General features: G+C 32.8%; 2 protein-coding genes across 4 annotated transcripts in view; one reads left to right on the top strand and one right to left on the bottom strand.

Annotated features, from left to right (window-relative positions):
• Positions 1-512: 512 nt before the first annotated feature.
• On the bottom strand, positions 513-3,613 carry LOC131854899 (vacuolar protein sorting-associated protein 33B). Its single transcript, XM_059206082.1, has 2 exons — positions 3,279-3,613; positions 513-2,411 (listed from the first exon to the last, which is right to left on the bottom strand). The coding sequence occupies exons 1-2, from the start codon at positions 3,434-3,436 to the stop codon at positions 626-628; spliced, it is 1,944 nt and encodes a 647-aa protein (XP_059062065.1). The 5' UTR covers positions 3,437-3,613; the 3' UTR covers positions 513-625.
• A 535-nt stretch (positions 3,614-4,148) lies between these two features.
• The window catches only part of LOC131854929 (probable isocitrate dehydrogenase [NAD] subunit alpha, mitochondrial), a 33,240-nt gene continuing 25,152 nt past the window's right edge, over positions 4,149-12,236 (top strand). The window contains exons 1-3 of one of the 3 annotated variants that reach the window (XM_059206113.1): positions 4,149-4,263; positions 4,595-4,762; positions 5,784-5,962. In XM_059206113.1, coding sequence (XP_059062096.1) covers positions 4,237-4,263; positions 4,595-4,762; positions 5,784-5,962 — 374 coding nt within the window. In that variant the 5' untranslated portion in view covers positions 4,149-4,236. Of the gene's footprint in view, positions 4,264-4,326; positions 4,520-4,594; positions 4,763-5,783; positions 5,963-12,236 lie in introns of those variants that run through there. The other 2 variants (XM_059206112.1, XM_059206114.1) reach the window with 2 other exon arrangements.

Here is a 12,236-nt window from a genome sequence, read left to right as displayed (position 1 = left end):
AAATAAAACATCTGAGAAAAATATATAAAATCTTATTTCCAAATTAATAAATATTTTTTCTATAATATGATCAGAGTATATAATATAATATCTTATTAAAATATAATGCAATATCTTTCTAGACTTTTTTAAATTAAAACCCTTTATTTGTAATGTTTTTCAATCAAATTACTATGTTTGTTTAAAAATTTTAGAACAATCCAGGCAAAATGTATTTTACACTATTTTTCTTTCATTTAGGACCTTTTGGCCTATTGCGTACGTCATATTTTTTATCATTATCCCTACAGTTCGGCTGCTACTTCAGTTGAAATGAACACTCAACAGGTAATTTTGTTTTGTTAATATTATGTTTCATCTTTAAATAATATTTAAGATCACTTTAATGATATAGCATTTAACTGCAATGGCATATAAGCAGGCAACCCACCTGAATCAAAATATATGGCCATAACCATAGCCTATATGCATAAAAATTACATGACAATCTGACGCCCGTAACGAATTATGTATTGCCATTCCGGAGGTTAATCCTCAGCAGAAATATGTATGCGGACAACTCTTTAAAAAATCTACCAATAAAAGTCTGAAATTATGTTACAAAAATCTTAATACTATATCACATTCAAGTACTTGCTACTAACAAATCTCTGCCACTCGCGACACAGTCACTTGCAATATATATTTTACTGCCTGTTGAAATCTGTACCAGATCACAGGCTGCTATTTCAGCATAATTCACACCCCCAATAACATAAATAAATACACTTTTAGGCTTCAATGGAAAAACATTACCAATATTTGGGTCATTCTTCATCAACTTCGACAAGCCTTTAGCATCTTTACACCCAAACTCTAAGTCACTTTGCAACTTTAAGTCCGATAGTTTCTGATTCAATGTCTCCATTCCATTACTGAATTTCTCAAGAATATCTCCCCCTACTCTCAGATCTGATAAAGCTGATAATTTAGTGAACACCTCAGCTAGAGACTCCGATGTTAAAATTGTATTACATAGAACTGCTGTGAGTGGAACATAACCACCATTAAAGACATAGCTCGGTGATGACTTGTTAACTTTATCTGGTTGAGATGGTAGTTGTTTCAATTTATTAGCAGCCACTTGAAAGCCACTTTGCCATTTCGGTAATCTATCACTTAAATTTGAAATACTTAGTGACAGTTTTGGACTAGAAGGTTGAACCAACAAGCCAGCGTTAACTAAATTGTTGAACACATAGAGATACTTATATCCAAAAGCCATCAAATATTTGCTAACAAGAGAGTTGTATTCATCGTAAGATAAGCCCTGAGTCAAACTGAGAAGACACATTAGTCTCAGGCTATTGTATATATGAATATCAGTGCCAAAATTCTCATCAACAAATGTGAAGTTAGCTTTTTTATTTCTATTATTCAACATATCAGTTTCTGTAAATTTTAGATTTTCAAATTTTTGACTCATATCTGATATTATAGTTTCACAAGCTAATACATGGTTGACTAGATTTTGTTTGAATAATGCAACTTGTTGTAACTTTGTTGTGACATAATGCTTCATTTCTTGAATACCTAACGCTTTAATATCTTCATTCTTCAATAGCTTTGCTTTCGAACTCAGCACACTTAGAACTTCAGAGAAATGTCTATGTTTTATCTCTCCATAGAGGTTGTCTATAGAACTATCTAATGTCATTACTGCATTCTTAGAGGCAACATCTTCATCCTTAAAACCAAAATCCATTTTACCTTTTTTCTGTATTGTTTCCTTAACATTGAGATCTAAATGTCCACAGTTAATATTGAAGAGCTCACTCAGTAAGCCACTATATGTGGCTGGTGTGAGTAAACTTGATTGATAATCCTGATTCCTATCAATCAATATTAATGCCCCTATTTCTTGAGAACTATTATTGTTTAAAAAATCTCTTGCATATGTCTCATTATAAACTTCTAATATATCTAATACACTGGCTGAAAGCTTACCCACAGAGAATAATATCTTTGGTTTACCAATAACATGAAATAAACTCCATATTGACATGGCAACACTAGATAATAATGAGTGGTTTTGTTCAACAAACAATTGCTTATACAAAAATGGCAACTCCAGACTCATAAGTTGCTCATCTAGTGCCATTAGCTCCCATGAAAAAGAATGTAACTTGACAATGCCATATAAGCCACGGCTCTCAAGTATGGAGTCATAAGAACAAATAAATTTTGGTACAATTATTATGTGGAAACATCCCAAATCTGCTAACGAGGCATTCTGACTTATTAGCGATGAGATATGGTCTAAAACACATTTGTATTTCTGGACGCTGGCTGGTATGAAATAGACTTTGTTTATGTTAGCCGTTGGCCCCAACTGAGGGTCCATTTTGTAAATCTTGTCAATTCCATGTTGCCTGCAATGAAACAAAGAGCAAAACAATAATTACAATTGTATAAACATTATTAAAGTCTACTTTAATGAATATTCTTAGCAGCTATAAGACAAAAATAATATAATTGATTAAATAAAAAATGTATATATTGTTGATTACTAGCTACTCGCCCCGGCTTTGCCCGGGTGTAAATATATTGTACATATAAACTTTCCTCTTGAATCACACTATCTATTAAAAGAAACTGCTTCATAATCATTTCCGTAATTTTAAACATTTAAGGACATACATAAGGACGGACAGACAGTCACAGCGACTTTGTTTTATACTATGTAATGATGATTTAATAAGCACTATCGAATGATCATTAAATCCTAATCTTAATAACACTCTTATTACACATGCAAAAGTTTGTAAGTTAGGGTGACACCATGGGCACAGCTAGTACCTAATATATATAGAAGCCTACTACTATTTCTCATATTAAATTTGATTTACTATAACTACTTTTATCATATGAGAGTGTCAGAAATACAAACTAACAAAATTTTTTTATGGAGCCAAATTTAAACATGCATTCACCTAATTTCGAATAATAAACCACTAGACCAATACACCCTCATTCTTTTAATGAGTTTTTCTTGTATGGATGATGGCGCACCAGGGCACCAATGAAGGATCACGAAATCAGATCAGTTAGCTCAATAAGAGTATTTAATTAGGAATTAAATTGATTACTTGTACCTAGGTCATCCTGAGGAATTTATCAGTATTTAAACGTGATGGTTTCCAGATCCCCTGGAAGTTAACCTAAGGTGGAATATGCGATAGATCACTAATCCCTGTTATATTTAAAAATCTCCTCCCCATTAATGTGTTAAAATTTACCTTAGCCAACCAACGCCACATATCCTCTCCAATGGTTTAATGAGAATGGGATCTATTATGAGATCCTTCTTGTCACCGCACAAAGCCAGGATACTCTCTAATTTACGTTGTGATATAAGGCTCATAGAAGCTAACTTCAATGAAAGTGGTTGATCCATGGTACAAGATATCGATATTGAGACAAAACACTAAATTTTGAACAGATACAACATAATGACAAACATTAGTTCATTCTTTTAGGATACTATTTTCATGTCTTTTTTTGTTTGATTTAAAGAAATATTGGGCTTTTATTTATTATAATATAATTAATTTGTTTTATTTATGATGATAAATTTTAGTAGGTATTCTTATGAAATGTCCAATTTAGCCGTCAATGTCATTTATTATCAAGTTGACAACTGCAAGTTTATTAAAACGAAAGTACGAAAAACATATGGATAAAGTAATGCGAATGCTAATATGACTACAAATTATTGCATGATTTTAAGTTTATTGATTTATTCTGAAAACTTGTATTGGAAAATTTTTCATGAATTTACAATATTATTAGCAATGGCAAGCTAAACTTACTAAAAAATAAAAGCGCAAAATTGTAAACCAATAAGAAGTTCTGTCAATTAATACAGCCAATAAAAATCTTTTCTTTATGACATTAAGACATATTATTGCCAAGTAGAAAAAAATATATTTTATAATGTTCTCTTTTATATTTTTCAAAAACAATTATAAAATGAAAATATTGCTACGAAACACAAATAATATATAAATAATATAATCAGTACTTATTAATTTCTTGCAATTCTGTTAATGGACTATTTACATAAAATTTTAAATGTCCTTGATGACTATATCCGGTCATGCGTGGTTGTGGCGCCAGTAGCTTCCTCCCCCTCCGCTGTTCACCGCCCGCGGAGATAGATAATCGGTCGTTCATCTTATTACAAAAATTAAAAGAATGGCTTCAAGAATAATCAGAAAAATTGTAAGTTCGTGATCTAGTGTTATGTATTAACTAGATTTTGCCCTTGTTGCATGTGATTTACATTATTGTAGTGTTAAAAGTACTCACTTCATTATTCCTGCCATCCAAAAATAGACTTACTATAGTTATGTCGAAGAATTACATAAAAGAGCTTTTGAAGCCTTTTCGTGAGAGTAAACTGTTTGAAGGACTGTCGAGGTGGCTAGCGCCGTCATCAGGGGTTGGCGCTGAAGTAGTTAGGGGCGGGAAAAATGAGGTTAGGAAACATTTTTTGTAAGTTCTTCGTCCACATCATCTTGGAGAAGATTGAGTTTTTTGGTGTTTCGGGCAGGTTCCGGCCGGTCGGGCGGGCTCCGCGGCCTACAGCACAGGTGTACGGAGGGTGACGTTGATCCCTGGTCACGGTATTGGACCAGAGATCACGGTGGCCGTGCAAAAAATATTTGAAGCAGCCAAAGTGCCTATTGAATGGGATGAGGTGGACGTCACAGCTGTTAGAGTGAGTAGCCTAGTTTTATGTTAATTTCATGATATACTCTATATTTTTTTATTCCACTTTTCCATGATCATGAAAGTAAATTACAAATAATTTACATAATATATGTAAATTATGAATTCATTAAAAAAAAAGGAAAATCATCAATTTATTATAACCCCATGTTTTTTAAACATTTAACATCTAGACTAGACTTTTAGCCAGCATTTTGCTGGCACTTAAAGTACTTAAAGACTTTCTGCAATAAAATCTTCATTTATAAATTTTAATTTTATTGTCCAATAATTTATCTAATTAAATATTGCAACAATAAACTACTCTGGATAACTCACACAGCACTTTTTTTTATGTTATTAGAATGACAAACAAACAAACAGCCCATCTGAACTGCCATTATATGAACAGCACTTATATATATGAACTTCACACTATCTCATAATGCCCATGAGAACACTCATTCTCTTCAGACAGGAGTAGGCCTTCAACCATTTCATCGGTCACTCCATTAAGTCAGCCGAGCACCTAACATATCAATTCTGTCTAATGATATCCTCTGAACCACTCGAAACAGACTTGCATGTCTAGTGTGCGCCATAATGTGTATTAAATGTAAAAGTTTTGTATTGGCCAATAAAGTTAAGTTATTATTATTATGAGTTTGGGGTGCCATCTGCACTCGTCTTCTATCATTAGGTAAAGCTGTAAAGGCCAGATTCAGAGAAGTCATTTGTAAAGTTACAATGATTATTTAAAAGAGCAACATGCAAATTACTTGCTCCTTACTCTTGTGATGGAACAGCTTTCAGAATGAGTGGTAGATTATACTTAATTTAAGGTTTAAGTTTCTTGCTTATTCTTCTTGTGATGAATCTACATTCCGAATAAGTGGTAGAATAAAAAAACTTGACTATTCAAAAGTGTTTATATTAAGTTTATTTGAATAAAGATTATTTCTATTTGAATAAATTATGTTCTGTTCTGTTTTATTTTATTGTATTTACTTTAAATGAAATTGTCATTTTAGGGACCAGATGGCAAATTCGGTATACCGCAGAAGGCTATAGACTCAGTGAACACTAACAAGATTGGACTTAAGGGTCCATTAATGACACCAGTTGGCAAAGGGTACAGGTCATTAAACTTGGCACTTAGGAAAGAATTTGACCTATACGCTAATGTGAGGCCCTGCAAGAGTTTAGATGGGTAAGTTTTTTTATCTATCTGTTATGTAATGTTGTAACTGTTACTTTATTTTTATTATTATTATAGCTTTATTCCACATAACAATTTTTGCAGCCAAATACAAAAATATATATAATTCTTTATTGGACTTTTAAACAGAGTAGACAACTTAATTATATATGATGTGGGCACAGGTGGACTAATATCATCAGCCCATCTTTTTTCTGTCATACTACATGTCTTTTGTGTGTCATTTTGTTGTTAGAATAGTAATTGTTGCTATATATATATATGTATTTAAATTACTTTAGAAATATTTTATACTGTTTGTTACCCATGACTTTGTTTGTACTAACATTTACAACCTGTTTCACCCCAATAAGAATGCGGCCCAAATAAGAGCCAGAATGTGGAAAAAGGAGCTCAAAATAAAATACAATTCAGATGAATTGTACATGAAGATATCTTGATTCTTTTTTTTGTGTTAACGGATAGACTTTTGTTTCTCCACATAATACTATTTACTTTCATATCATATTTTATTAATATCACTAGAGCCCTTTATTTATGAAAAGGTAACAAACAGATGGATAGACAGACACTATTTTAATTTATAATATTAGAATGAATTGTACTAAGAGAAGCTCATTATGACAGCCAAAGTAAGTTACATAATAAAAACTAAACTAGGCTGTACAGTCTAAGGATCTTTGCCTGTTTCATTATTTAAAAAAGATAGATACATAGAATAAAGATTTATTTGCATTATACAGAAAAGAGAAAAGTTAAAAATAAATGAAAGAACCCTAACTGATATAATTGTGGATGAATGAGGAAAAAAAGTAAGTTACATAATTAGTTTAACGCTATCTTATTACACAAGTATATATGTGTCATATTATGTATACTGAGCAAGACTATAAGAGTATTAATTAGCAATGATAGGGTTGCCACTCTATAGCTATTGTTTTAATTTTTTTTTTAATGTGACTAAAAGTACTTGGTTTGTATTATTTATAGATTAACACCATTTCTTGCGACTTCGTCTGCTTTTTTGTATTGGAATAGAAATCTTTAGTAAATTTCAGTTTAATAACTTGATTCAGTTCAACGTACAGTTCGTTAAATAACCAATAAGTTTGTGTTCGATTCTGCTACTGAAAGATATATATATGTATACTAGCTGTCCCGGCAAACGTTGTTTTGCCTTAAAATAAAAAAAATTAGGGGACGACTACCCCTAACATTTAGGGGGATGAAAAATAGATGTTGGCCCATTCTCAGACCTACTCAATACGCTCACAAAATTTCATGAGAATCGGTCAAGCCGTTTCGGAGGAGTATGGGAACGAAAACTATGACACGAGAATTTTATATATAAGATATACACCGTGGGACTAGATGGCGCTGTGTTAATTATCCAGGATTATTTATTTATACAGATATATGTGTACTATAGGATAATAATAATTTTATTATTTTTATCATCTTATTTAATATTATAAACGCGAAAGTTTAGTGTACGGATGGATATTTGTTACTCTTTCACGCAAAAACTATTAAACTGATTTTGATGAAACTTTACTGTAATATCACTTATACATCAGGATAACATAGGCTATAAATTTCACGCGGGTAAAACCACGAGCACAGCTAGTATATTATAAAAATACAAATGATATTCGTAGCGGTTTCAACCCTAACTATTATGCATAATGCCATCGTCCTTGCACAATAATGCAGTCTGGTACATAAGGCCATAGGCCAGTAGAGTACATTATGTTAGTGCATATTACTTTACCTGTTACCTATTTACTACGATTACTTTCGAAATACGCATTGCGAATTTATTTCGCTTGTATTCAATTCAAAATATCTTTATTCATGTAGGTATATTACATACTCTTATGATATGTCAAATCTACCGTCAATTAGGAATGATTTCGAGATGAGAAGAACTCTTTAGTCTGAGGGCAAGTCTCGGCTCAGGCCGTCGTAATTTCGATCTCCGTTTGAATTGGACTGGGGAACGATTGCAGCAGTTGTTCCTGAGGTTAGCGCGTTGAAACAAACAAACTCTAGCTCTCTCTCTAACTAAACTCTCTTGTCGGTTAAATAGAAAAATGGCAGTATTCAAAATGTAAATTTTTTTACAAGACAAGCAATTAAAGTTTTTTTTAAATTTATTTAAATTATTTTTACCTTTAAAGTATTAAATTTACACAGAAGTATTATATAACATTTTAAAAGTATTTAAATAATGATTAAGATGGCTTGACTTCTATAATATAAGGCAATTCTAATTTTGAAGAAAATCATTTTTCTATTTAATCGTCGAGCTGTGTAATATTAGTATAGATATATTAATAAGTGGGTTTGTCTGTATGTGTTATCTCTCTACACTTCACGTCAGTTTCCTTACGACTTTATCAGGTAGATAGTAAATCTGCGTCATACAATACAACGAATATAAGCCGAGTGATGGATTCGATACTGTATACCTATTTATAGATAGCAAACGTATACATGATTGTACAGACGGATCGCCGGATACAAATATGTCCCTGACCTTATAGTACAATGAACTATATGTTAAAAATAAATAACTGAACAATTAATACAGCGCCATCTAGTTCCACGGTAAACAGAGCTTGTATTGTGGGTACTACTAGACAACTGATATAAATGCTTAGTTATATATTTTTTATAAATACATACGTAATATAATATAAATACCCAGACTTAAACTGACAAATGTTTGTACCGTGCGAGGAATAGAACTCGCGACCATTGGAAGATAATCGGTCCTATATCGCTAGACCTCCGAAGCCTACATAATATGCTTCTACTACTGTTAGATAGAGCAAGAATTTGATTTATTACTAGCTGTTACCCGTTCGTTTGAAATTTAACTATTTTCTATTTAAAATCAATAAAATTTCTAAAATAGTAGCCCAAGTTACTCCTTATAACATTGGCTATCAGCGAGTGAAAGTTCCATCGAAATCGGTCCAGCCGCCTCAGAGATTAGCATGAATAGACAGACGGAGATCAATTTTTAAATTATTAATTTGATGTAAGTACAGTATATACTTTCATATAAATTTAGTGAATAACTGTTAATCTGAAAATACAAACGGACACCTCAATTTTATTTTATTTATTACAAGCAACGTAATAAAACCAAAAACAATTATTTTTAGGATATTTTACTGTTTGTTTGTCCGTTTGTGCTTGCTAATCTCATAAACGGCGTAGCTGATTTGGGTGCAGTTTTCCTTATATAAAATACTAGCTATTCGCCCTGGCTTCGCACGGGTGTACATGTATTATGTATATATGTATATAAACCTTCGTCTTGAATCATTGTATCTATTAAAAAAACCGTTTCAAAATCCGTTGCGTAGTTTTAAAGATTTAAGCATACATAGGGACGGACAGACAGCGACAGCGACTGTCTACTATACTGTCTGTTATACTATGTAATGTTAATAATAAAAAGGAGGATAATGTTGTAAAATATTTGCTCTGTTCGGATTACGAACACTGATTATACTATGTATTTGCTTTTGACAAAATTGCAATAGCATAGGCCGGTGGTCACTGTATTCTCATAAATTTGAATTTAATAATGAATCTGTATTATTGTAAACATGTACAACTATATTTGAGAAAAATACGAGCCGAGTTTCTTGTTAGTTCTCATCTCGAAAGCATTCCGAACTGACGGTACATTTTACACGTCATAAATCTGTAATAGACGTTCAAGAATAAAGATATTTTAGTTCAATTTGACTGATTTATTAAAATACTAGCTGTTCCCGCAAGTTCGTCCGCGTGGAATTTAACTTTATTTTCTACTGCCAAAAAAAGTCCCGTCAAAATCGGTCCAGCCATTTCAGAGATTAGCTGGAACAAACAGACCGACAGACGGACAAAAATTGCAAAAATGTTATTTTCGTGTATGTTTATTTATATTCATATGCATGTAGTAAAAAACGGTTATTTCAATATTACAAACAGACACTCCAATTTTATTTATATGTATAGATTTTACAACGTTATTCTCCTTTCTTTGACAGTCGGTTAAAATATAACAATTTCAATGTATTTACACAATTTATATTATTATAATAAATTAGCGACGTATCACTAACTTCTAAAGTACTTAATTATATAACTGTTACACGTACCATTGTAGGCATTTTGTCTAAGAATCGAGTAAACACTTATTACATTTGTGTAAATATAATATAACCCCGTTCTCAACGGAAGTACGGAGTATTTTAATCAGTCAAATTGAACTAAAATATCTTTATTCATGAACGTCTATTACAGATGTATGACGTGTAAAATGTACCGTCAGTTCGGAATGCTTTCGAGATGAGAAGAACAAACAAGAAACTCGGCTCGTATTCTTCTCAAATATAGTTGTACATGTTTACAATAATATAGATTCATTTTTACAATAATATAGATCAAATTTATGAGCATACAGTGACCACCGGCCTATGCTATTGCAATTTTGTCAAAAGCAAATAGTATAATCAGTGTTCGTAATCCGAACAGAAAAAATATTTTACAACATTATCCTCCTTTTTAATATTATCAGTACATAGTATAAAACACAGTCGCTGTCTGTCCGTCCCTTTGTATGCTTAAATCTTTAAAACTACGCAATGGATTTTGAAACGATTTTTTAATAGATAGAGTGATTCAAGACGAAGGTTTATGTACCTAATACATGTACACTCGTGCGAAGCTAGTGCGAATATGTACCTACGTGAAGGCCTCGCTGGTGATGGTCTCCATATTTTATTTTTTATTTGGGAGTTTGGGCTATTTGTTATGGATGATAATGAAATGTGCACCCTCTTGTGCTAACGGTTAACGCTGGCGGGGCACCAGTGGAGGATGATAAGGTGAGCATGACGTCAGGTCAGTTAGCCCATCGTGACAAATTCACCAAGAATTTATCACGATGGTTTCCAGGGGGAACCGCGTGGAGGTCAACCTGCCATGGTACATTGCTAGCAATGAGATGATCAGTCCACATTACTAAAAATCACCTTTCCCATCTAGTTTGGGCTATTGTCAGGTGCTATAACCTGTAATACTGCGACCTGTATAGATCTATTGTGCTCGCCCTTTTTCAAAGTTCGCTGCCTAGACCCGTAAGGGACAAGAATAAGTGGGTAGACATTAAAACGAATAGTCATAAATTTTTGTGCTCCTCTTTTTTATTTTATTTATATTTATAATTCATTCTATGAAATAAATTTAATCTAACCTGCACCTGGTTGACTCCTGATACTCTCTCTCTAACAAGTTTTTATCACTTACTTTATAATGGACATCACAGCTGAGCAACTTCTGAAAAACATGGACGAACTATCATCTTTATTTAGCAGCCGAATGGAGGAATTTGAAAAAGGCGTGCAGCAACAGGCCTCAACATCTTCAGGTACCACCGTGAAAGGGTTATCCGCCGATTATTCTTCATTTAAGGCATTTATATGGAAATGTTTCGGTTTACTCAAGTCCCAGGTGGAGATGTTACAACTTGGGTTAGATCGTATAGACACTCACTCCCGAAGAAAGGTTTTACTGTTTCACGGTATTGAAGAAATTTCTGGAGAAGATACCACTAAGAAGTTAATGGAGGTGGTTACGAATAAAATGAAGTTGAATGTTGTAAGCTCTGTTGCTATTGAATCATGCCACAGACTGGGGGCCAAGAAGGAATCTACTAGGCCAATTCTTGTGCGGTTTACTTCTGTGCCATTCCGTTCCGAGATATGGAAGGCTAAAACTACTTTAAAGGGCTCCAAAATATCTATTTCTGAGTTCCTCACAAAACCTAGGCAGTGCGTTTTTGTTGCGGCACGAAATTATTTCGGGATGAAGAAATGCTGGTCTGCAGATGGTAACATAGTCATTCTTCTCCCTAACAAAGAACGCAAGAAAATTACATCCATGGCTGAGTTAAAATCACTCATTTCACAGCATCCTAAGAACACTTAAGTATGTGACCACTTTAATTTTGTCGGTTTATTTTCACTTCGGTCATTTATTCAGGGTACACGAATGTGTTCTTGTTTTTTTTTTTTTTATTAGTTTTTAATTTGCCATCTTAATTTAAGTGGATATTTGTATTACACTACACAATTAAACACTGTCATATGTCACTTTAACTTTAGTGTCATTTTTTTAATTACCGACTACAGAATGACAGAAATGTCATCTTGTCATTGTCACATTAACAGCAGTTTTGCGTTTCGTTTTTTCAAGTAGC

Source organism: Achroia grisella, unplaced genomic scaffold (genome assembly GCF_030625045.1).
Source record: "Achroia grisella isolate CSIRO2021 unplaced genomic scaffold, CSIRO_AGI_Agris_v1 utg1248, whole genome shotgun sequence".
Taxonomy (NCBI): Eukaryota; Metazoa; Arthropoda; class Insecta; order Lepidoptera; family Pyralidae; genus Achroia; species Achroia grisella.
The sequence above is the reverse complement of the archived record's forward strand: the minus strand, read 5'-3'. Positions and strand labels throughout refer to the sequence as shown.